Below are 25,296 nucleotides of genomic sequence, written 5' to 3'. Positions count from 1 at the left end.
TAATGATGACCCGTGGACTGATCACACATAACAGAAGAAAACATAATTTATGCTTACCTGATAAATTCCTTTCTTCTGTTGTGTGATCAGTCCACGGCCCGCCCTGTTTTTAAGGCAGGTAAATATCTTTTAAATTATACTCCAGTCACCACTTCACCCTTGGTTACTCCTTTCTCGTTGATTCTTGGTCGAATGACTGGGACTGACGTAGAGGGGAGGAGCTATATGCAGCTCTGCTGGGTGAATCCTCTTGCATTTCCTGTTGGGGAGGAGTTATATCCCAGAAGTAATGATGACCCGTGGACTGATCACACAACAGAAGAAAGGAATTTATCAGGTAAGCATAAATTATGTTATTTCTGTATTTTTTTTTCTTTTTTTTTTTCTGCTATCAGGGTTAGTTATCCTTTGCTAATGGGAGCAATCCTTTGCTAAAATTGTGTTTTTTACAAAGATTTGATGCTATAACTTTTCAGTTTATTAATTTTCAACTGTCATAACTTTTTCTGTGCTTCTTATAGGCACAGTACGTTTTCATATTATAGCAAATTACTTGAAAAGTATTTCCAAGTTGCTAGTTTATTTGCTAGTGTGTTAAACATGTCTGATTCAGAGGAAGATATCTGAGCTATATGTGCTAAAGCCAAAGTGGAGCCCAATAGAAATTTATGTACTAACTGTATTGATGCTACTTTAAATAAAAGTCAATCTGTACAAATTGAACATATTTCACCAAACAACGAGGGGAGAGTTATGCCGTCTAACTCGCCTCACGTGTCAGTACCTGCATCTCCCGCTCGGGAGGTGCGTGATATTGTAGCGCCGAGTACATCTGGGCGGCCATTACAAATCACATTACAGGATATGGCTACTGTTATGACTGAAGTTTTGGCTAAATTACCAGAACTAAGAGGTAAGCGTGATCACTCTGGGGTGAGAACAGAGTGCGCTGATAATATTAGGGCCATGTCAGACACTGCGTCACAATTTGCAGAACATGAGGACGGAGAGCTTCATTCTGCGGGTGACGGTTCTGATCCAAACAAACTGGATTCAGATATTTCAAATTTTAAATTTAAGCTGGAAAACCTCCGTGTATTACTAGGGGAGGTGTTAGCGGCTCTGAATGATTGTAACACAGTTGCAATACCAGAGAAAATGTGTAGGTTGGATAAATATTTTGCGGTACCGACGAGTACTGACGTTTTTCCTATACCTAAGAGACTTACTGAAATTGTTACTAAGGAGTGGGATAGACCCGGTGTGCCGTTCTCACCCCCTCCGATATTTAGAAAGATGTTTCCAATAGACGCCACCACACGGGACTTATGGCAAACGGTCCCTAAGGTGGAGGGAGCAGTTTCTACTTTAGCTAAGCGTACCACTATCCCGGTGGAGGATAGCTGTGCCTTTTCAGATCCAATGGATAAAAAGTTAGAGGGTTACCTTAAGAAAATGTTTGTTCAACAAGGTTTTATATTGCAACCTCTTGCATGCATTGCGCCTGTCACGGCTGCAGCAGCATTTTGGTTTGAGTCTCTGGAAGAGACACTTGAATCAGCTCCATTAGATGAGATTACACACAAGCTTAAAGCCCTTAAGTTAGCTAACTCATTTATTTCAGATGCCGTAGTACATTTAACTAAACTTACGGCTAAGAATTCCGGATTCGCCATTCAGGCATGCAGAGCACTGTGGCTAAAATCCTGGTCAGCTGACGTTACTTCTAAATCTAAATTGCTTAATATACCTTTCAAAGGGCAGACCTTATTCGGGCCCGGGTTGAAAGAAATTATCGCTGACATTACAGGAGGTAAAGGCCATGCCCTGCCTCAAGACAGAGCCAAACCTAAGGCTAGACAGTCTAATTTTCGTTCCTTTCGTAATTTCAAAGCAGGAGCAGCATCAACTTCCTCTGCACCAAAACAGGAAGGAGCTGTTGCTCGCTACAGACAAGGCTGGAGACCTAACCAGTCCTGGAACAAGGGCAAGCAGGCCAGGAAACCTGCTGCTGCCCCTAAGACAGCATGAATCGAGGGCCCCCGATCCGGGAACGGATCTAGTGGGGGGCAGACTTTCTCTCTTCGCCCAGGCTTGGGCAAGAGATGTCCAGGATCCCTGGGCGTTAGAGATCATATCTCAGGGATACCTTCTAGACTTCAAATTCTCTCCCCCAAGAGGGAGATTTCATCTGTCAAGGTTGTCAACAAACCAAATAAAGAAAGAGGCGTTTCTACGCTGCGTACAAGATCTTTTATTAATGGGAGTGATCCATCCGGTTCCGCGGTCGGAACAAGGACAAGGGTTTTACTCAAATCTGTTTGTGGTTCCCAAAAAAGAGGGAACTTTCAGGCCAATCTTGGATTTAAAGATCCTAAACAAATTCCTAAGAGTTCCATCGTTCAAAATGGAAACTATTCGGACAATTTTACCCATGATCCAAAAGGGTCAGTACATGACCACAGTGGATTTAAAGGATGCTTACCTTCACATACCGATTCACAAAGATCATTACCGGTATCTAAGGTTTGCCTTTCTAGACAGGCATTACCAGTTTGTAGCTCTTCCATTCGGATTGGCTACGGCTCCGAGAATCTTCACAAAGGTTCTGGGTGCTCTTCTGGCGGTACTAAGACCGCGAGGAATTGCGGTAGCTCCGTACCTAGACGACATTCTGATACAAGCTTCAAGCTTTCAAACTGCCAAGTCTCATACAGAGTTAGTACTGGCATTTCTAAGGTCGCATGGATGGAAGGTGAACGAAAAGAAGAGTTCTCTCTTTCCACTCACAAGAGTTCCCTTCTTGGGGACTCTTATAGATTCTGTAGAAATGAAGATTTACCTGACAGAAGACAGGTTAACAAAGCTTCAAAATGCATGCCGTGTCCTTCATTCCATTCAACACCCGTCAGTAGCTCAATGCATGGAGGTGATCGGCTTAATGGTAGCAGCAATGGACATAGTACCCTTTGCACGTCTACATCTCAGACCGCTGCAATTGTGCATGCTAAGTCAGTGGAATGGGGATTACTCAGACTTGTCCCCTACTCTGAATCTGGATCAAGAGACCAGAAATTCTCTTCTATGGTGGCTTTCTCGGCCACATCTGTCCAGGGGGATGCCATTCAGCAGGCTGGACTGGACAATTGTAACAACAGACGCCAGCCTACTAGGTTGGGGCGCTGTCTGGAATTCTCTGAAGGCTCAGGGACAATGGAATCAGGAGGAGAGTCTCCTACCAATAAACATTCTGGAATTGAGAGCAGTTCTCAATGCCCTTCTGGCTTGGCCCCAGTTAACAACTCTGGGGTTCATCAGGTTTCAGTCGGACAACATCACGACTGTAGCTTACATCAACCATCAGGGAGGGACAAGAAGCTCCCTAGCAATGATGGAAGTATCAAAGATAATTCGCTGGGCAGAGTCTCACTCTTGCCACCTGTCAGCAATCCACATCCCGGGAGTGGAGAACTGGGAGGCGGATTTCTTAAGTCGTCAGACTTTTCATCCGGGGGAGTGGGAACTTCATCCGGAGGTCTTTGCCCAAATACTTCGACGTTGGGGCAAACCAGAGATAGATCTCATGGCGTCTCGACAGAACGCCAAGCTTCCTCGTTACGGGTCCAGATCCAGGGATCCGAGAGCGGTTCTGATAGATGCTTTGACAGCACCTTGGACCTTCGGGATGGCTTATGTGTTTCCACCCTTCCCGATGCTTCCTCGATTGATTGCCAGAATCAAACAGGAGAGAGCATCAGTGATTCTAATAGCGCCTGCATGGCCACGCAGGACTTGGTATGCAGATCTAGTGGACATGTCATCCTGTCCACCTTGGTCGCTACCTCTGAAACAGGACCTTCTGATCCAGGGTCCCTTCAAACATCAAAATCTAATTTCTCTGAAGCTGACTGCTTGGAAATTGAACGCTTGATTTTATCAAAACGTGGTTTTTCTGAGTCAGTTATTTATACCTTAATACAGGCTAGGAAGCCTGTTACCAGAAAGATTTGCCATAAGATATGGCGCAAATACTTATATTGGTGCGAATCCAAGAGTTACTCATGGAGTAAGGTTAGGATTCCGAGGATATTGTCTTTTCTACAAGAAGGTTTAGAAAAGGGTTTGTCCGCTAGTTCCTTAAAGGGACAGATTTCAGCTCTGTCCATTCTTTTACACAAACGTCTGTCAGAAGTTCCGGACGTTCAAGCTTTTTGTCAGGCTTTAGCTAGGATCAAGCCTGTGTTTAAAACTGTTGCTCCACCATGGAGTTTGAACTTAGTTCTTAATGTTTTACAGGGGGTTCCGTTTGAACCCCTTCATTCCATTGATATCAAGTTGTTATCTTGGAAAGTTCTGTTTTTAATGGCGATTTCCTCGGCTCGAAGAGTCTCTGAGTTATCTGCCTTTCATTGTGATTCTCCTTATCTGATTTTTCATTCAGACAAGGTAGTTCTGCGTACTAAACCTGGGTTCCTACCTAAGGTGGTCACTAACAGGAATATCAATCAAGAGATTGTGGTTACATCTTTGTGTCCTAATCCTTCTTCGAAAAAGGAACGTCTGCTACACAATCTAGATGTAGTCCGTGCCCTGAAATTTTATCTACAGGCAACTAAGGATTTTCGACAAACGTCTTCCCTGTTTGTCGTTTATTCTGGTCAGAGGAGAGGTCAAAAAGCTTCGGCTACCTCTCTCTCCTTTTGGCTTCGTAGCATAATACGGTTAGCCTATGAGACTGCTGGACAGCAGCCTCCTGAAAGAATTACAGCACATTCTACTAGAGCTGTGGCTTCCACCTGGGCCTTTAAGAACGAGGCCTCTGTTGAACAGATTTGCAAGGCTGCAACTTGGTCTTCTCTTCATACTTTTTCCAAATTTTACAAATTTGACACTTTTGCTTCTTCGGAGGCTGTTTTTGGGAGAAAGGTTCTTCAGGCAGTGGTTCCTTCCGTATAAAGAGCCTGCCTGTCCCTCCCGTCATCCGTGTACTTTAGCTTTGGTATTGGTATCCCATAAGTAATGGATGATCCGTGGACTGGATACACTTAACAAGAGAAAACATAATTTATGCTTACCTGATAAATTTATTTCTCTTGTAGTGTATCCAGTCCACGGCCCGCCCTGTCACTTTAAGGCAGGTAATTTTTCCATTAAACTACAGTCACCACTGCACCCTATGGTTTTCCTTTCTCTGCATGTTTTCGGTCGAATGACTGGTAATGGCAGTTAGGGGAGGAGCTATATAGCAGCTCTGCTGGGTGAATCCTCTTGCACTTCCTGTTGGGGAGGAGTTAATATCCCATAAGTAATGGATGATCCGTGGACTGGATACACTACAAGAGAAATAAATTTATCAGGTAAGCATAAATTATGTTTTCCTAGCTTCTCTACAGTAAGCCTGTGTTACCTAGCTTCTCTACAGTACGCCTGTGTTACATAGATTTTCTACAGCAAGCTTGTGTTACCTAGCTTCTCTACACTAAGCCTGTGTTACCTAGCTTCTCTACAGTACGCCTGTGTTACATAGATTTTCTACAGCAAGCTTGTGTTACCTAGCTTCTCTACAGTAAGCCTGTGCTACCTAGCTTCTCTACAGAAAGCCTGTGTAACCTAGCTAAATGTACAGTAATGCACAAGGTTAAAATACCAATCAAATGTTAATGTATAGAAAATCCCAAATTAAACTCTCTGCCACATATAATAATAATAAAATATAATACAATATATTTATTTGATGAAGAATTAAATTTCCATTCTTTTTAATGTTTAACTTGGTGCATAAATACTGGTATTATTATACTCTTTTGCCATTTATTTACAAATCTGCATGATTTTGTTTCAAATAAAAATGAATCTGGTGTTATTGTACAAAATATTTTTCTGCATTGTCTTATGAAATTACATTTTATTTTTCGTTTTACTCGTGTTTATAACTGAAGTATAAACATTTTATTGTGGATACCTTAATGTAATGACAATGCATTATAAATAATTATCTTTTATTATAGAGACCGAAGAAACCACCACCTCCATCAGCTCCCGTCACCAAAACCGGAACAGGTAAAACTAGGGCATTTTTAATGACACTAAATATTGGGATGTTATTTTCTTCACCTTGGGAGGTATTGGAAGTGAGCCCCTTTAAGGGACAGTCTACTAAAAAAATGTATTATTGTTTAAAAAGATATATAATACCTTTTATTACCTTTTCCCCAGTTTTGCATAACCATCACTGTTATATTTATATCTATAACAAAGAAAGCACACAGGGATGCCACATGGGCAAGAACAGTCTTAACATATAGAATGCAAGCAGTACAAAAGATATGTACTCACAATTGTATTGCAACTATAACCTAGTGCACTGTAAGCAAGCTGGATCCTCCCGGTCGCCCAGCAGAATGCACTTCTGTTTATTAGCAATAGTACAACATCTGTCTTCCCACAGGCTCACAGAGATAAGTGAAGATAAAGCATCCAGAAGAGTAGCAGATAGGTAAAAAAAAATATTTATATATATATATATATATATATATATATATATATATATATATATATATATATATTAAAAATTGATTTAAAAATCATCAATTGCACAAAAACGCATTTCACAGCTTTTACGGCTGTTTCCTCAGGCTAGTGCAAACTGCAAACAGTACCTGATACTTATACATATGCTTAAATGTTGTGAGGGTTAGTACACCTTTAAGACATATTTACTTCAAATGCAGTGTTGTAGCATAGCATAAATTAGCGTACTGATGAATTAAAGAGTATTTGATAATAATATATAAGTACTTTTACAAAAATGCAAAGAAAGGTGCACAAAAATAGATTGCCTTACTCTATATCTATATCTATATATAATTTAAAGGTGAAAATGTGTTGAAAAGATCATATCATACATGCATTCATAATAATTTTATTGGGATAAAAAGACCAGCCAAACGATACACACGCACACACACTACATTAAAAAAGCTTGAACTCGGGGTTAAATTAAAAACTAAGTCTAAAACAAATTGGGGGAGGGGTGCACTCAAAAACAGAGCAGTGAGTGGGACTGAGTCTATTGCCTATAACTAATATATATATTTTTATATTTTATCAGAGGCTCGTTGTTATTTGGCAACCTAGTTAGGGAAGGTGAATTGCCGTGATATCATGTGATTATATGGTGGGGGGATATTATAAGTGGATCCTCAATAGGATAAGATACACGTATGTGTGCAATGTGGTTCGTTACAAATTGTGATACAATATGTTACAAGATAGCAATGCTTTAAAGTGCAAAATACATATGGTGGAAACAAACAACAATATGTGGTGTAAAAAACAGATACTTCCAAATTAAAAACAAATACAAATATTCAATTGTATTAATATTCAGTTTATAGATATAAACAAATAAAAGCAAATAAAAACAAATAAAATGAGCATATCTTTTCAATGAATATATCAAATAATGCACTGTGTCAGTGAAAATGGTGTCGGTAAAAATAACTTGTCAGCATAGACAAAAAATACTGAGATATAGCTGATATGATAATAGACACTCTTGTTCAAACTATGTCCTTGAAAGGATATGATGATTATAGTTCAGCATGAAATGTAAGAGTTAAAAGTTGTGGCCACAACTATTTGTAAGGGATCCAAAGAGCTCCAAAGAGCTATTTCCTGTTTAGGTAGCTTATGTAGCTTATAATGTCCCGTTATTAAAATAGAGTATACGGAGTTCTTATGATGCTCGCCCCTACCGGACTACCGATATCCCTTACCTCCTCTTCTAGTATCGTGGGTTATGGGAAGGTTGTAATTAACCCGGGATGTGTCTCAGTTCGGCGTGTTGCCGTTTAGCTGTGGTAATATCTGAGCGTCTCACCTTCAAATTTCCCGGTCAATCCTTCCCACCCTGACGTCTACATAGAGTATGCACGTGGTCCTCGGAGGTCCAATCGGATAGCCGGGTCGTTGGGGGGAGTGGTGCGATAGCAGTTCTATCGGATTTTCTTGCTGGAGCCAAATTCGGTCACACTGGATTGTCAAAAGGCGCATATCCAGCGCTGAAACGCGTAGATTTTGACAATCCAGTGTGACCGAATTTGGCTCCAGCAAGAAAATCCGATAGAACCGCTATCGCACCACTCCCCCCAACGACCCGGCTATCCGATTGGACCTCCGAGGACCACGTGACTACTCTGTGTAGACGTCAGGGTAGGAAGGACTGACCGGGAAATTTGAAGGTGAGACGCTCACATATTACCACAGCTACACGGCAACACGCCGAACTGAGACACATCCCGAGTTAATTACAACCTTCCCATAACCCACGATACTAGAAGAGGAGGTAAGGGATATCGGTAGTCCGGTAGGGGCGAGCATCATAAGAACTCCGTATACTCTATTTTAATAACGGGACATTATAAGCTACATAAGCTACCTAAACAGGAAATAGCTCTTTGGAGCTCTTTGGATCCCTTACAAATAGTTGTGGCCACAACTTTTAACTCTTACATTTCATGCTGAACTATAATCATCATATCCTTTCAAGGACATAGTTTGAACAAGAGTGTCTATTATCATATCAGCTATATCTCAGTATTTTTTGTCTATGCTGACAAGTTATTTTTACCGACACCATTTTCACTGACACAGTGCATTATTTGATATATTCATTGAAAAGATATGCTCATTTTATTTGTTTTTATTTGCTTTTATTTGTTTATATCTATGAACTGAATATTAATACAATTGAATATTTGTTTTTGTTTTTAATTTGGAAGTATCTGTTTTTTACACCACATATTGTTGTTTGTTTCCACCATATGTATTTTGCACTTTAAAGCATTGCTATCTTGTAACATATTGTATCACAATTTGTAACGAACCACATTGCACACATACGTGTATCTTATCCTATTGAGGATCCACTTATAATATCCCCCCACCATATAATCACATGATATCACGGCAATTTACCTTCCCTAACTAGGTTGCCAAATAACAACGAGCCTCTGATAAAATATAAAAATATATATATTAGTTATAGGCAATAGACTCAGTCCCACTCACTGCTCTGTTTTTGAGCGCACCCCTCCCCCAATTTGTTTTAGACTTAACACTTTCTGATACTGGGAGCATATCAGAATTAGGGGCTGCATAGTTGAGTCCTGCACATATATCACCACACATCTTACTAGCATTTAAATTAAAAAATAGCCTATTGTATTGATACAATATATATCAGACCTGTTATATCCCCTTGAATAGCAACATAAATTATACAAATAATATAGCAGCGTGAATTATAGAAAAAAAATATGTGCTAATCTGGGGATAAGCTCCTTATATAGCGGACACTGACATTACTTTTACTCTATCTGATATGTTTTACCGGAATAGAAAAAAATAGCTGTTTATAACATCAAAACACCTAAGTAAGCGACGTTAAGAGGGACTGTTCCATCATGAGAGCGCCCCTGACACGCGTTTCACATAACGCTTCCTCAGAGTCAGCTCCCACAATAGAAGCAACTCAGCCTCAGATTAGCACATATATTTTTTTTTATAATTTATGTTGCTATTCTAGCTCCTGATATTCAAGGGGATATAACTGGTCTGATATACATTGTATCACGACATTTTTTAATTTAACCCTGAGTTCAAGTTATTTTAACATAGTGTGTGTGTGTGTATCGTTTGACTGGTCTTTATTTTTCTCTTAATAAAATTATTATAAATGCATGCATGATATGATCTTTTCAACTCATGTTCACCTTTAAAGGGACACTGTACCCAAATTTTTTCTTTTGTAATTCAGATAGAGCATGCAATTTGAAGCAACTTCCTAATGTACTCCTATTATCACATTTTCTTCATTCTCTTGCTATGTTTATTTGAAAAGCAAGAATTTAAGTTTAGATGCCGGCCCATTTTTGGTGAACAACCTGGGTTGTCCTTGCTGATTGGGCAGCACCAATAAACAATTGCTGTCCATGGTTCTGAACCACAAATTTGCTGGCTCCTCAGCTTAGATGCCTTCTTTTTCAAATAAAGATATCAAGAGAACGAAGAAAAATTGATAATAGGCGTAAATTAGAAAGTTGCTTAAAATTGCATGCTCTAGAAAATGGCATGCTATTGGATAATAGGAGTAAATTAGAAAGTTGCTTAAAATGACATGCTCTAGGCTCTAGGAGGTTCCGGGGGAGGAGCATGTGTGGAAGCTCAGGTGAACACCTGCTCTGTGATTCCCAGTGAGCTACTGGCGGTGGATCTTCGCGCCCGAAAAACCCAGAGCTTGGGCGGCTTGCTAAGCCTCAACAAATCATCACTACCGGAGCCTCAGTAGTGCTAAACCAACGCACTAAATTGAATGGTATAGGGGTGGAAAAGGACTGATTGCTAACTACTGACTTTCTTTTGCATGGGTCCCCCCTGGTCTTGCTTAGTTACTGCAAGAAAGAAATGGTAAATTGACTATTCACAATACAACTGGAACAGGAGCGTTCCCTTCTCTCCCTAGCAGATAAACTGTCTGGAGGGGGAGGGGGACGCCTGAAAAACAACCAACACGATAGGACCAGGAACGATCAGATAAAACAAATTGTAGGTACCTGGTGCCAGGACGCAATTGTGTGGGAGATCGAGTGTCAAGAGCCGGAGGTAAATCCCCCCATACCTGTTTTGCTGTGGGGACACCCAGCTGAGAAGCGCAGTTGTGTCTGAGCCCTGTGCAGAGTCGCCTTCCCCCTCCCACCGTTGTTGCGTGAGGGGGCCTGGTCCGGAGGTGCGGCTGTCAGGTGACTGGGATGCAGACGTCGAAGATCGAGCGAGAGACGGAAACCCAGAAGGGAGCCTGCAGGCAACTTCCATGCTGTGGTAGCGGAGGTAACCAGGCGCTGGATGTTTAGAGCCGACAGGGGTTGAGCTGGCTGGTTACGACCGGCATTTGGAGGAGCCCTGTCTCTTTTTTTTTTTTTTTTTCCCCGGTGTCCTTTGGTGGCCTCTCTGTGAAAAGGAGGGCTTGGCTGCTAATCAGCCATGAGTGTAGGTTCCTGGAAGAAGCAGAACCGGACCTTGTTCCTCTCACTGATGCTGCATAAGGAAGCCGCTGCCGGTTCTTAAGGGAAAGATATACCTACAGGTCCACCACGCTCTCTTGACTGGGTCAGGTACTCTTTATTATTTTTTACTGTTTTCTTCCCTGTGTTGGTCCAGATAAGGGAAATAACCCTGAGCCATCTACCGGTCAAACTGGGACAAGTTGGCCCTGAGTGAAGAGTTTACCTCTCCATCTGACTAGAGAAAGATAGAGGGGAGTAAGAAGGGGGAGACTCCCCTGCTAACCTTGGAACTGGGAACTTTATTTCACTCAAACTCTTCTCTGTGTTTAGGAGATTGGGTTAATACAATAATTCTGTTTTTTGAAGTATAAGCAAAGTTAAAGTATTACTGTTATCTATTACAATAGCTCATTTCTTGTCAATATTAATATGTCTAAAACGCCTTAGACTTAAAAGAAGTCATATTGTGCAAGGGTTATACGGATATATTGGCTATATATTATGCATGAATAATTATTGGGAAAAATGTGAATCAAATTGGTTATCTGCCCTTCACATGCGATAACTGTGCTATACACCGTGGTGACTGTGACATAATTGTGGTATATACAATAATGATGGTATAGTAATGGCACTGTGATAACTGTGATACCGGGGTGAATATATTAGCTGGGTCACTGTTTAAATGCGATATTAGTCTGAAACAAAACACGATTTAAGCAAAAATAGTGGTGTCTGATTCACCAGATTTAATTTCTATTGAGTCTGTGAAATAGATACAGGAGCTGCAACACGCTCAGTTTTGAGGCTCCCTACTATTTTTGGCAGAGGTTACAGAGAGTAGATCAGGAACTGCAGCAAAACTAGCTGCCCAGGCTCATAATAGATTAAAAAAGTTATTAATATAATTCAGTAAGCCATATGTAAAAGGGAGCAACAGCAAAGCAGCCTTGGAGGGGAAGGAGTAGGAAAGGGGGAAAATGCTGTAAACTGCACGTATTATTTAAACACCTTTTCGCTGTCTGTATTAACTTAACTAAACCACTGAATCAAAGGGTCAACTTGGCCGAAGGAAGCAATAGACCTTAGAAGTAAAGCAGGGGCTAGGGATATCATAAGTGGAAGAAGCTTTTAGAGCAAAGTGTGAACACAGAGAGCCAGGAGAAGAGAAGGGGTTAAACTCAGTCACTTTTGTTGTGGCCTCACAACTAATCACTTATTGGATTTTGTTCACTATCAATAACACGTGAATTTTTCTCACAGTATTTTTTTTTTCTTTTATTATTTCCCTCAACTGCCCATCACTATCACTACCACACATAATTCCTCACATCCTTTTTTTTTCTATCACTCCCCTGCGGGTTTTTTTTTTTTTTTTTTCCCCCTCACTTAATATTATCACTTTGGTAAACCTAAAATCAAGAGCACAGTCCTAAATCACAGGTGGGTTCACCACACACGGATAAATTCCTAAACATTTACGGTAAAACCCCCTCTCCAACCATGGCGAACAGAAACAGAGATAAGAAAATAAAAAGCTCAATAAACACCTCAGTGGATACTAATCTAGTTCCCAGCAATTCTTCATACCCTAGCGAACCCTCTAATACCCAAGCCTTGGTGGATAGTATCTTAGAAGCACTTGCCCCTAAGTTTGACACTCTGAGGTCAGAGATCAAGCAAGATATGAGATCACTTTCACAAGAGCTTAGGCAGTTCTCCAACAGAGTACAAGAACTTGAGCAACGAGTCTCAGATCTTGAAGATCTAACGGTCACATATACCACAAAATCTAAAATTAATGAAGCAACAATCGAAAAACTTCAGTTTAAAATTGAGGATTTAGAAAACAGTTCTAGACGGAATAATTTTAGAATCATAGGAGTACCAGAAGAGAAGCAGTATGATAATTTAAATAACTTCATTTCTGAAACACTAGTTCAACTCCTCAAAATTCCAATTGCATATCCTAAAATTATTATTGAAAGAGCTCATAGATTAGGGAGACCTGCCCCAGACAACACAGAGAAAGCTAGGCCAAGACCAATTATAGTCAAACTACTGAACTTCCAGGATAAAATCACCCTTTTTCAATATTACCGTAAAAACCAGCCCATTTCATTAGGGAACTCTAGTATCTTTATGTTTCAAGACTTCTCGGTTGAAACGGCAACCAAGAGAAGGGTGTTATCCCCAACATGCACTAAACTCATTAACCTGGGTATACGGGCTACCCTGATCTATCCAGCAAGGCTCAAAGTATGGGACAAGGATGAAATTTACTATGCTGAGACGGCTAAAGAGGCAAGAGAACTCTTAGCTAAAATAAATATTTCTGAATAATTAACATATTCAAATTAAAAGTGAGACAGTTGATAATTGTTAAGAAATGGTTCAAAACTTTGGTTTTCTCCCCTTGGCGTCCCGATAAGAATATGGCAAAGTTAGAAAGTATTACATTTGTTTCGTGGAACATTGGAGGTCTCACATCCCCCATAAAAAGGACAGCAATTTTAAACCAATTGAGGAAAATAAAGTCTGATATAGTATTCCTCCAGGAAACGCATTTAAAAATAGAGGAAACTAGGAAACTAAAGAAATCCTGGGTAAAGGAGGTACTGGCCACTCCTAGTTTAAATAGGAAAAGAGGCGTAGCCATACTCTTGGGGAAAAAAGATAATGGCCAATGGCTTAGAGATTCTTAGTACAAAGGTAGACCCAGAGGGGAGATTCATACTGTTAAAAATTAAGGTGGCGAAAACCACATACACACTATGTAATCTATACGCACCTAATGTGATAGACTCATCCTTCTGGGACTCCTTATTAAATAAAATTATGTTATTCCAGGAAGGTTTTTTGATATGTGGGGGGGATTTTAACATGGCCCCACAATATCCGCTAGACAGACTAAGATCAGTTGCTAATCAACTCAAAAATAAAAGAGATAACTTGGAAACCAAGATTTTTAAAAAAAATCACACAGAATTTGGCAGTAAAAGACATTTGGAGACTGCAAAATCCAGAGACAAGAAATTTTACATGCTTATCTAGGGCCCATAAATCATTTTCCAGAATTGACCTATTTTTATTGGACACTAAGCTCTTAGAGCGGAAAGTAATGACAGAGATCTTACCTATCTCCCTCTCGGACCATGCCCCCATTGTTCTTCAGTTTCAGGAACCTGATAAGAGATGCAAACAAGCACGTTTTTTTTTTCCCAGTTATCTATCAAAAGCATAATGTTGAGTATAGTAGGCATCCTATGATATTTTGGGAGGCAGCAAAAGCTGTTTTAAGGGGTGAAATAATATCTTATACAGCCAATCTTCAGAAAAAAATCAAAATCAGAGAGAAAGAAGTGATTAGTTCATTAATCAACTCCTATAATCACTATCTCTTAGATAAATCAAGGATTAATTGGCTTAAATATATAAAGGCTAAAAATGAGAGAGATACGTATTTAACCTACTAGGCTTCGCAAAAAGAATTAAAACTCCAAGCCAAACTTTACAGATTTGGAAATAAAACAGGTAAGCTCCTGGCCAATTTAGTAAAAGGATCAAAAGGAGCAACTGTGATTGAGTCACTCCAACAGGAAGGCAAAACAATAACTAGGTCAGAGGAGATAGCAGACCTCTTGTTCACATATTTTCAGGAGATATATTCGTCTAAAAAATCAGATAAGACTCAATCTGCTCAACTCTGGAGACAATTGACACCCCCATCTCTAGGAAGGGAAGAGTTAGAGATCCTAAACGCTCCTATCACGGAGCTGGAAACAGAGAAAGTCATTAACAAACTTGCATCTGATAAGGCACCCGGCCCAGATTCATTACCAAATGAATTTTATAAAATTCTTTCGCCATCGATAGTTCCAAATCTCTGTAATCTATATAATGCAATATACATAGACGGGCTTCCAATTCCCCCCTCTTTCTCGGCATCAAACACAATATTAATACCTAAACAGGGTAAAGACCCTACCTTAAAAGAGTCATACAGACCCATAGCCCTACTGAACATAGACTATAAGATTTTAACATCTATCTTAGCAAACAGACTACAATCTATCCTACCTATTATTATACACAAAGATCAAGCAGGTTTTCTTTACAAACGCAACTCATCAGCAAAGATAAGAGAAGTTCTGTTGACGGTAGACTACTTTAAGACGGGGGTGGGCATGGAGGGGGGGGAGGACATCCCTGACCAGGCAGTCATTTCTATAGATGCGGAAAAAGCATTTGACTCGGTTCATTATGATCATATAACAGAGTCCTTAATTAAATTTGGGTTTGAAGGTAAATTTTGTCAACTGATTAAAAATCTATACAACAAACCATCTACAAGACTGCTGGTTAATGGTTCCCTTACCCAGGAGATTATACTGGAGAGGGGAACTCGGCAGGGGTGTCCTCTCTCCCCCCTGCTTTTCGACATTTCAATAGAGCCCTTAGCTATGATGGTAAGACATCAATTAGAAGGCATAAAAATACGAAATAAGGAGCTCAAAATTGCATTATATGCAGACGATATCCTTCTCTACATAGCAAATATCAAAGACAACCTGCCAAAGTTAATACTGATCATCAAACAATTTGGTTCTTTTTCAGGCTATAAAGTCAATACTTCAAAATCAGAAATGCTATGGCTGAGAAAAAATAAAAAATCACCATCAAACATACCCTTTAAGATAGTGTCAGAGGCCTTTAAATATCTAGGTGTCCTAATTCCATCTAATATAGACAAGCTCTATGAATTAAATATTCCCCCAATATTGCAGGATATCAAACAGAGTTTAACAAACTGGCAAAGTCTTCCTCTGTCCATATCTGGTAGGATAGCTCTGTTCAAAATGGTATTACTGCCAAAACTGCTATATATTCTCCAAAATGTTCCATTAATTCTCAAAGGGAAAGACATTCGGCAGTTGAATGCGGTGTTGAGAAGATACATGTGGCAGAACAAAAAACCAAGAATTGCTTTTTTTAAATTACAACTACCAAGAAACCAAGGGGGTTTTGCACTGCCGGATGTACGTCTGTATAATATGGCTTATTTAGCACGTATTGTGGCAGATTGGATTTTTTCCAAAGACTATATAACAAACAACGACCTAGAGAATAACATTTGTTACCCATTCCTTCCAGTAGCCTTAATACATTGTAAATCCAAATCAATACCGCAGGAGCTGAAATCATTTAAAACAATTTACAACCCTATACAAAGTTGGTGGAAATTGGGCAAGCTCCTATTATTAGATTGTAATGCATCTAAGTTTGTTCCATATCGGGGCAACCCGAAATTTCCGGCTGGCCTAGATTCAGCTACATTTCAAAGATGGCATACGGTAGGATTGGATAGGGCTATTCAGTTTATAGATAGAGAGAATCAAGCGATTAAAACTTATGAATCACTCAGGCAGGAATTTGATATCTACAACAGAGAATTCTTTGCCTACTTGCAGGCCAGACACTTTGTAACAGAACTCAGGAGGGAGGTAAATGGAGGATGGATGTGGGGGAAATTGGAGGGGTGGTTAGAAATGGTGAAAAATGGCCAGTCCTCCATCTCACCATGCTATTATATGCTAGTTTCCCTCAAGGGTACATCAAATCTTGAAAAACTCTCGGCTGAATGGAATAACTTAATTCCAGAGAGCAATGCTGATGCTCAGCTGGTACAGGGCTCTATCACAAGAATAGCTCAGACTACATTATCCTCAACCTGGAGGGAATCACAAGTTAAACTGCTATACAAGGTGTATTTCACCCCAGAGAAAGGCTTGAAATGTGGGAACAATAAATTTAATAAGTGTCCAAAATGTTCAAAACCTGCAGCGGACTTGGTTCATATGATATGGAGCTGCCCTAAAGTGGGTCAATTCTGGAAAAAAGTAGAATACTGGTTAAAAAACATAGTAAAGATCCCTCCATTTGAAATAACCCTGAGCTATAGTGTTTTCCTGAGAAAAGACAAGGAAAAATTACATCCTCAATATAAATTAATCAACACGACAGTGGTTGCAGCCAGATATTTGATTCTTAAAAAATGGAAATCGACTGCAACACCAACGATTATGGAGATCAAAAACTGTCTAAAAAAACAATGTATATTAGAACAGTTAGACACCAATATGAACGACGAAGGGGACATCAGAAAGTTTTTTGCAAAATGGTCTCTGTTTATTAAGATTTTTTCGGCAGTGGAAATAGATCATCTGATCTTCCCATTTAGAAATTCGGAACTTGTACTATTGGGGGTTTGGTAGATTCTATCGGGGGGTTCCCCTCCCTTTTTTTTTTTTTCTTTTTTTTTTTTCTTTCTTCCTGGGCGGGGAGGGGGGAGTGATACTAAGGAGAAAGTGACAAATATGACTTGTCTCCAAAAGATAAGATATAGTATGACAAAATAAGGTAAATCATGGTATATGTTGCATCTGAAAGTTTAATTTACATTAATATTCTGTGAAAAAGAATAAGCACTATGTCACTATGTTTTACTTCTTCTCGATATGAATACCCTGAAGCCAGGGGAAAAAGGGAAAGAAAAAAAAAATGAGGTTGAGACTACTTCTTTTTCTTTGTTTTTTCTTTTATTTTGTGATGCAACAGAAATAATAACATGTTTTTTATGATCTGTATATTGTGAATTTCTTTCTTCTGTATTTATGCATTTCTCTTTCTTTTTTGACGTATCACAGTTATGTTGTATTGTGATCTTAACCTCAATAAAAATATAAAAGGAAAAAAAAAATAATTGCATGCTCTATCTGAATCACAAAAGAAAAAATTTGGGTACAGTGTCCCTTTAAGTAATATACTATATATATATATATATATATATATATATATATTGTAAGGCATTCTTTTTTTTTTTGTGCAACTTAATTTGCATTTTTGTAAAAGTACTTCTACATATAGTAAATACCATATACCTGTGTGGCATACTCTTCAAATACTACAATGCATATGATAAACAAAAGAATGTCAAAAGTCACATGTCATGATAGAAAAACGCACCTAAAACATGCTCAGTATCCAAATTGTGATATGCAAAAACTGCCCCGTTTTCCATGAACATGCAAAAATAATCAATGCTAAGTAATCAATGCGAAAAAGAAAGTATCACAAAGCTGTACTGGTTCCGTCTTTAGTGTGAAAAAAAACAAAACAATTAATAGTATCCCCTGCAGACTGCCCCTTACCTCAGCGCTTTTTGTTTCGCTTTTTACAATCTTGCATTTTAGCCAGTTAGTGTTTGTTCTTGTGAACCCATTTTCGTTTCTATGGTAGTGAGCACAATGTTACCAATACATGAACCAGAGTTGTCTGGCTGTAGTGCAAGCTTCTAATTTGCTAAGCTCTAAGATAAGGTGCAGGAATAGAGCATACAATCTGGAAATAAAATTAACTGTAACCATAATTCCTCACACTACATCATAGATCTGCAGTACACTATCATTGACATGCATTGCTGATGCAGTAGGCAGATTCATAATCCATTTGTTGGAGATTTTAAAGTGCATTTTAATGGTTATGGTGTATAGAAATCAGGGCTGGACTGTGAATAAAAAGCAGCCCTGGAAAATTTGGAGACCGGCCCTATTTTACGTTGACTCCGTATAATGCATACACCCCATTTTTATCAAAGGGGATTACAGGGATACTCCTTCCGTAAAAAAAATTATATTAGAATTATATTCTATTAGTTTGTATTTAGAAAAGTGCTAGATTGTGCTTATATAGGTACCCTATAACCCAATTGTATCCATTAATCACCCCTTTAAATTGTAGTTTTCCAGCCCTAGCTGCTTTAGCCCACTAGGAAATTTTCTGGTGTCCTGGTAGGCCAATCCGACCTTGATTGAAATATATTTTAGAAGCTGGTGATTTGAGAATAAAGGAATTTATTTGTAGATTTGAACAATACATATATTATGTTCCACAACATAGACATACGGCTATGGAATTGTTATGGCAGCACTGCAGAACAATCTCTGGCTGGTTCTCTTGATCCTTAACATAGCACTACATCCTTGCCAAGGAGGGGTCATTAATGAGCTGGATGCCTATTTATTTCTGCAAGTAAGTTCCATGTGCAGAAGGAAATTGTTGTTGTAATTGTGGTTTATTATCTAAGTCAGGCTAAACTATAAAGATCACTAAAATAAGATAAAATAAAAGCATCTTATTAGTCTGGTGTGCCAGTATAGATCTCCATAAAGATTATTTTGCCAGGTCTGTCTATACAAGTACGTTAGCCTTTGGGAACGTGGTCAGTTGCCACTTTGCTGATTATATCCTCTATGAGATGCCTCCAGTAAATATAACATGGACCAAGTCTCTAAGTTTAAATATGGGTAGGAAAAACTGCCATGAACAATTTTATTCCTATATCTGTTGAGTGATACAAAGGGGCCGATTTACTAAGCAGTCAATGTTGCTAATTCTGCGCGAGCCTTCAGGCTCGCCAGAATCAGGAGTTAAGAAGCGCTCGTCCGCCACCTCTGAGGCGACGGACAGCAATCATCCCGATCAGATACGATCTGCATGATTGACACCCACTGCTGGCGATTGGCCGTGAAAGTGCAGGGGGCGGCATTGCACAAGCATTTCACTAGAAATGCTTATGCAATGTTAAATGCTGACAGCGTATGCTGTCGGTATTTAGCAATGTCGATCCGCTACAGTGGATCATGTCCGTCCGACATTTGGTAAATCAGCCCCAAAGTGTTCTGTTCTACTTAGAATGTATTGAGATGGTAACTTCCCTGTGCAGAATGAAGCGATAAAAGGTCATTCACCAGTGAATTTACTCATGATTTAAAGAATGACTAAAACATTTCATTAAATAAAATATAGTTATTACACAAAGTGCAATTAAACTCTTATATGCCTGGAAGAGGTAAAGTGTATGCACGACAGACGATGAGTTATATTAACATCTGTATTTTAATAACAAGTCAGAATACAGCAGTGCATTCTTGCCATCTAGTGGGTGTTTTTCATATTGTATCAGCAGAGTTATAATGTGATCTTATGTTTTTATTTATTTTTTGTATAGTTTAGTGTTGTACTTGCAATATTAAATAAGCATAAACAGTAGATTCTGGTAAAGTATGGATATTCAGCAATATGGCTTTTGTTTCCCTTGGAAATAATCTCTAATAAATATAGTGTTATATGCTAATCATTTTATTTAAGGTCAGATTATCTGATACATTTTTAAAAAAAAAATATTTAGTTTTGTTACCCTGGTTACAAGCTACTACTTAGAAATATTTTACTTTAAAAGATGTAGTTAATTACAGTTTATATTTGAGGCACTTAAAGGGACAGTCTAGTCAAAATTAAACGTTCATGATTCAGATAGGGCATGCAATTTTAAACAACTTTCAATTTACTTTTATCATCAAATTTGCTTTATTCTCTTGGTATTCTTTGTTGAAAGCTAAACCTAATTAGGCTCATATGCTAATTCTAAGCCCTTGAATGCCGCCTCATATTTCAGTGCATTTTGACAGTTTTTCACAGCTAGACAGTGCTAGTTCATGTGTGCGCCATATGGTTAACATTGTGCTCATTCCTGTGGAGTCAGCACTGATTGGATAAAATGCAAGTGTCAAAAGAACTGAAATAAGGGGGCAGTCTGCAGAGGCTTACATACAAGGTAATCACAGAAAAGTATATTAATATAACAGTGTTGGTTATGCAAAACTGGGGAATGGGTAACAAAGGGATTATCTATCTTTTTAAACAATAACAATTATAAAGTAGACTGTCCTTTTAAAGGGTTAAAACTGCATCCCGGGAATTGCTTGTATGAATTTCAAGTAAGCTGCATACTGAGCTAAACTAGCTAATCTCATTTCTTTCAAGGTGTCCGAGCTAAGCTCCTTCCTTTGCAGTATGCTGCTTGTTTCTCAGGGCCACTTATATTGCTCATCTTTGCATTTCCAAGGTTATGGTCTTTTCCTGTCTGCTATTTCATTAAGGAGGACAAAGATAAAATAAGATGTATTCATGATGCTGTGATCTGATCTTTTTTTCTCTCCAATATATAGGTACATCAGATAGAAAGCAGGAATCTCGTAAAATACCTCCAGAAAGGCCAGAAACTCTTCCACACAGACCAGAGGAAAAGGGTAAGAATTATCATTTCTTATAGCGACATTCTAATGAAAACATTACATATTCATTATAGCATGGGATTTTTGCATTAGTAAGCCTAGATTACTATGTATTTAACCTCTGCAAAGGAATTGCAAGGACACAGCTGGTGATTGAGAGGGTGTCGTGTGACCACTTCTGCTGATTGGCTGACCATGGCCTGCTTGGCACTGCAAGGTTTGTAACTCTAGAGAGGGACTTTACTTATGTGTTTAACTTGTTTACAGTGGTTAAACACATAGTTATTTAGGTTCACTAATGCAAAAATAACATGCATTTTTTTTGTATTACAATGTACCATTAATACATTTCTTAAAGGGGTATGTTAAAGTTCTTAAAGGGATAGTAAAAGTAAAACATTTTTAATTATCTGTATGGAAGAACAGTGATGAAATATGTTTTGCATGGGAACAAAATGTTAAAGCTGTTTAAAATTATTTTGAAACTATCAAGATGCATGTTTGTGCACAACTTACCATTGTCTGATAAGGGCAACTCTCACAGCTTTATTGGTGGACAAGAACCTCCCTGAAAATGAACAACAAAACAAAAAAAGTTAATTCAGGACAGGATCATCAATTCACATAAATAAAGATGTTATTGCATTGTAAAATGTGGTTTCTTTCTGATGCATCAAAGAAAAAATTGCTTTTAATAGAGATTTAAGTATTTTTTATTTATGGATCCAAAATAATTCACTGCATTCCAAAATGTCTGCATGAAAATTACTTGATTTGCTGTGGCCAATTAGGACAGATATCAAAGAGCAGCTGCACATATCAACCACTCATTGTTCACCATTAGGAGTGGCAAGATTGTGTAGATTTCTGGGGATAGTGGAAACAGCAGTTTTCATATTTAAATTACAGGGAAAACAGGCAAAATAAATAATGAAAGGGCAACAATGTTTGTTCCTTTAGAGTGCTAGAATAGTTTGCATTCTAATTAAAATATTTACAAAGACTTAAAGGGACATTCAAGTGAAAATTAAACTTTCATTATTCAGATGGGTCATGTAATTTTAAACATCTTTTCAATTAACTTTTATCATCAACTTTGCTTTGTTCTTTTGGTATTCTTTGTTAAGAGCCATATAGATAAGATTGTGCACATGGACGTGGAGTTACCTAGTAGTCAGCACTGATTGGCTAAAATGCAACTCTGTCAAAAGAACTTAAATAAAGAGTAAAGAGGCAGTCTGCAGAGGCTTAGATACAATATAATCACAGAGGTAAAAAGTGTATTAAAGGGACATTAAACACTTTGAGATGGTAATATAAAATTATACATTGTATATAATAAAACAACTCTGCAATATACTTTCATTATTTATTTTGTCCTCTTTGCCTGTAATTCCATTCTGAAATTGTGAGCTTTTCAGTTCCTGTTAGAAATGGAAGTGCAGAACACTGTTAAATCCAGCACAACCATTGGCTGCACACTCTAGTGACCTATTTATAACTGACCCTAATTGGCCACAGCAGAGAAGGTAACACAAGTTACAATATGGCAGCTCCCAGTGTTTTATAGACACTAAAACTTTACACTTATTTTGTCACTTTTTAAACAACTAATGAAACTTTTAAAAATACATCTACATGTTAGTCATGGACTAAACTTTTCTTTGAATGCATCATTCTATCTAGCATGTATTTAGTGTTTAATGTCCCTTTAACATAACTGTGATGGTAATACAAAACCGGGGAATGGGTAATAAAGGAATTAGCTATCATTTTAAACAATACACATTCTGGAGTAGACGGTCCCTTTAAGGATGAGGTCTGTTCATAGTTGTTTCAGTGTGGTACAATGAAATGAACAAACTTGCTTTTATTTTGTCAATATTTTTCTTACATATGTGGTAAAATATTGTAATTATTATCGCTATAATTTAACATTTAATGCGTCTCTTCATTTGTTTCCTTGAAATATTTCAAATTTAAGAACGGCCTGATCATAAGGTGACTGATCCACTGAAACATTCTGTGCCTGCAATACCTCCAAAAAAGCCTCGTCCGCCTAAAACAAACTCTTTAAATAGACCGGGCACCCTCCCACCGAAGAGACCAGAGAGACCCGTAGGACCTGTGACACACACGAGGTAGGTCATAAGTTACATATACTGTCTGTTGGATTTTATCACTTCATGCAGCTATTTGAACATTTTATTTTAAATCCTGTTTTCAAAATTTTTATTCCTGTAAATTGATGAACAAATGATGGTAAAATTTGGCAACTTCTTTGGCAATTTTATCACAAAGAATGCTGAAAATTCTACATAAACTAATCTGGTATTTTTGAGAACGCATTTTGTACAAGGAGATAGGATAATTTTTCGAATAGGCTACAGTCAAAACAAGTACACCAATATTTTTTCAATTTAGCTAAGAGATATATATAATGGGCCCCATTTATAAAGCTGCAGATACAGCTTTGTCCCAGAGCAAGACTGCTTGCTGAACACCGTAGCAACTTAGGACTAGATTTATCATGATCCGAAAGTCTAATCAGTTGCAGTGACTCGCATATTTGAGCTCGAAACTGATATTTATGAAACAGCAGTTTTAACTGCTGATTTATAAAGCCTCTCTGCTAACTTAGAGTTGGCAGATGAAAATCAAATTGACAAGCCCTTGTGCAATTGGTTGAGCAAGGGCAGGGGGCGGTCTCTTGTGCAGTAGTAAATATGGGGAACAAATGTGCCCCACTGTGATGAAATGCGGAGAGGTTCACAACATATGAACCCTGTCCTTCTGCAAATTCATAAATCTAGCGCTTAGCCTCTCTGCCACATTAAGGCTTGCAGAGTTAAATCATCTTGATCCCATTGTGATAATTGAGAAGCTCTGCTCTAGCGCAACTGGCTTAGCATCTGCTTCCGGCTCGCCACAATGCCAGGTGGACGAGGTTCCCGAGAACAAACCTTGTTTGTTTGGCATCTAATATAGGGAGCCCTATGTGATAGACATTTGCTAGTTTGCTTTCAAAGCATTTTGCGGACAAGGTCCAATTTGGAAATGTACAATAATAAATTTGGGGGCGCAGGTCAAAATTTGCAATCATGCACACTTGGAAAGATGGGTTTTTTTCAATATGGGGTTATCATTTTATATGGATTCTGATATGGGCTATATCAACACAATCTGAAATATTTATTTCAACTTTGAATTATAGTATTCTAAAATAGAAAATTCAATTTAAAGAGTATAATACTTTTGGACAATATAGAATTATTTAATGTATGCAATTGAGTTTAAATTTGATTATAATTCTTGGAAGAATTATCTAAAATAGAACATCTAATACTACCTTTAGGATGATTCTTAGTGATCTAAGACTGAAAATCCGATTTTGCTTCAGTAGTAAGGCTATTGATTTTAGATCTTTGGATTTTGCATAGTGTTAGGCTTCTTTGTCCTGAGACAGACAGACAGCAATCCCGCAGTTGTGACCAGGGAGGGTGGACAGGGTGCACGCTGAATAAGTATTTGTACCCCTGGTGTTTCAGAATCTGAGTTTACATTTTAAGCAAGTAATTAGTAAATAAATAGTGCTTTGTCATCACTGTATTTTTACCTACATTTTTAATGTTGATATTATAAATGTATAATGTGTATAAGCATGGATAGTCACAGAATCTTTGTTCACATGTTTTGTTTTAAATTACATGTTTTTCTATTTTTTGTAATAAAACTTACACATGAGATATCTTTGGTTGTGTTATATCTAGCAGGGCACAAATAACGACCAGTTGATCCATGTTGTTCATTTATAAAATTGATCTTCAACTACAACTTGTGTCTTTGTCATAAAACTTGCGGACAAAAGTCCATTTTAACCCATTACTAAAATGAGGGTTGGGGATGGAGGAGACAACTATCAATTAAAGAACATAAAACTCAAACATGAAATACACATTTCAATTTTAAATAAAAACACACAGTAAATATGTATTAGAAAAAAATGCTTTGATTAAAAGCTATCACTGCTGTACTGTGCCTGATGCCATTACATATGCCTTGTTCCCCTTATTTAATCACTAGAAGCATTTTCC

At 38.2% G+C, this 25,296-nt stretch overlaps 1 protein-coding gene and 1 long non-coding RNA gene across 6 annotated transcripts in view; one reads left to right on the top strand and one right to left on the bottom strand.

Moving 5' to 3' along the window:
• SH3KBP1 (SH3 domain containing kinase binding protein 1) overlaps nucleotides 1-25,296 on the top strand; it is a 950,191-nt gene that overhangs the window by 829,499 nt on the left and 95,396 nt on the right. For all 3 annotated transcript variants that reach the window (XM_053706396.1, XM_053706397.1, XM_053706398.1), the window contains 3 exons: nucleotides 6,009-6,060; nucleotides 21,137-21,217; nucleotides 23,187-23,343. In XM_053706396.1, coding sequence (XP_053562371.1) covers nucleotides 6,009-6,060; nucleotides 21,137-21,217; nucleotides 23,187-23,343 — 290 coding nt within the window. The remainder of the gene's footprint in view (nucleotides 1-6,008; nucleotides 6,061-21,136; nucleotides 21,218-23,186; nucleotides 23,344-25,296) is intronic.
• Nucleotides 1-25,296, bottom strand: part of LOC128653231 (uncharacterized) — a 155,770-nt gene that overhangs the window by 91,186 nt on the left and 39,288 nt on the right. For all 3 annotated transcript variants that reach the window (XR_008401341.1, XR_008401342.1, XR_008401340.1), the window contains exon 2: nucleotides 21,719-21,770. This is a non-coding gene — a long non-coding RNA (uncharacterized LOC128653231). The remainder of the gene's footprint in view (nucleotides 1-21,718; nucleotides 21,771-25,296) is intronic.

Source organism: Bombina bombina, chromosome 3, assembly GCF_027579735.1.
Source record: "Bombina bombina isolate aBomBom1 chromosome 3, aBomBom1.pri, whole genome shotgun sequence".
NCBI classification, from domain to species: domain Eukaryota; kingdom Metazoa; phylum Chordata; class Amphibia; order Anura; family Bombinatoridae; genus Bombina; species Bombina bombina.
Note: the sequence above shows the minus strand (reverse complement) of the source record. Positions and strands in the feature narration are given on the sequence as shown.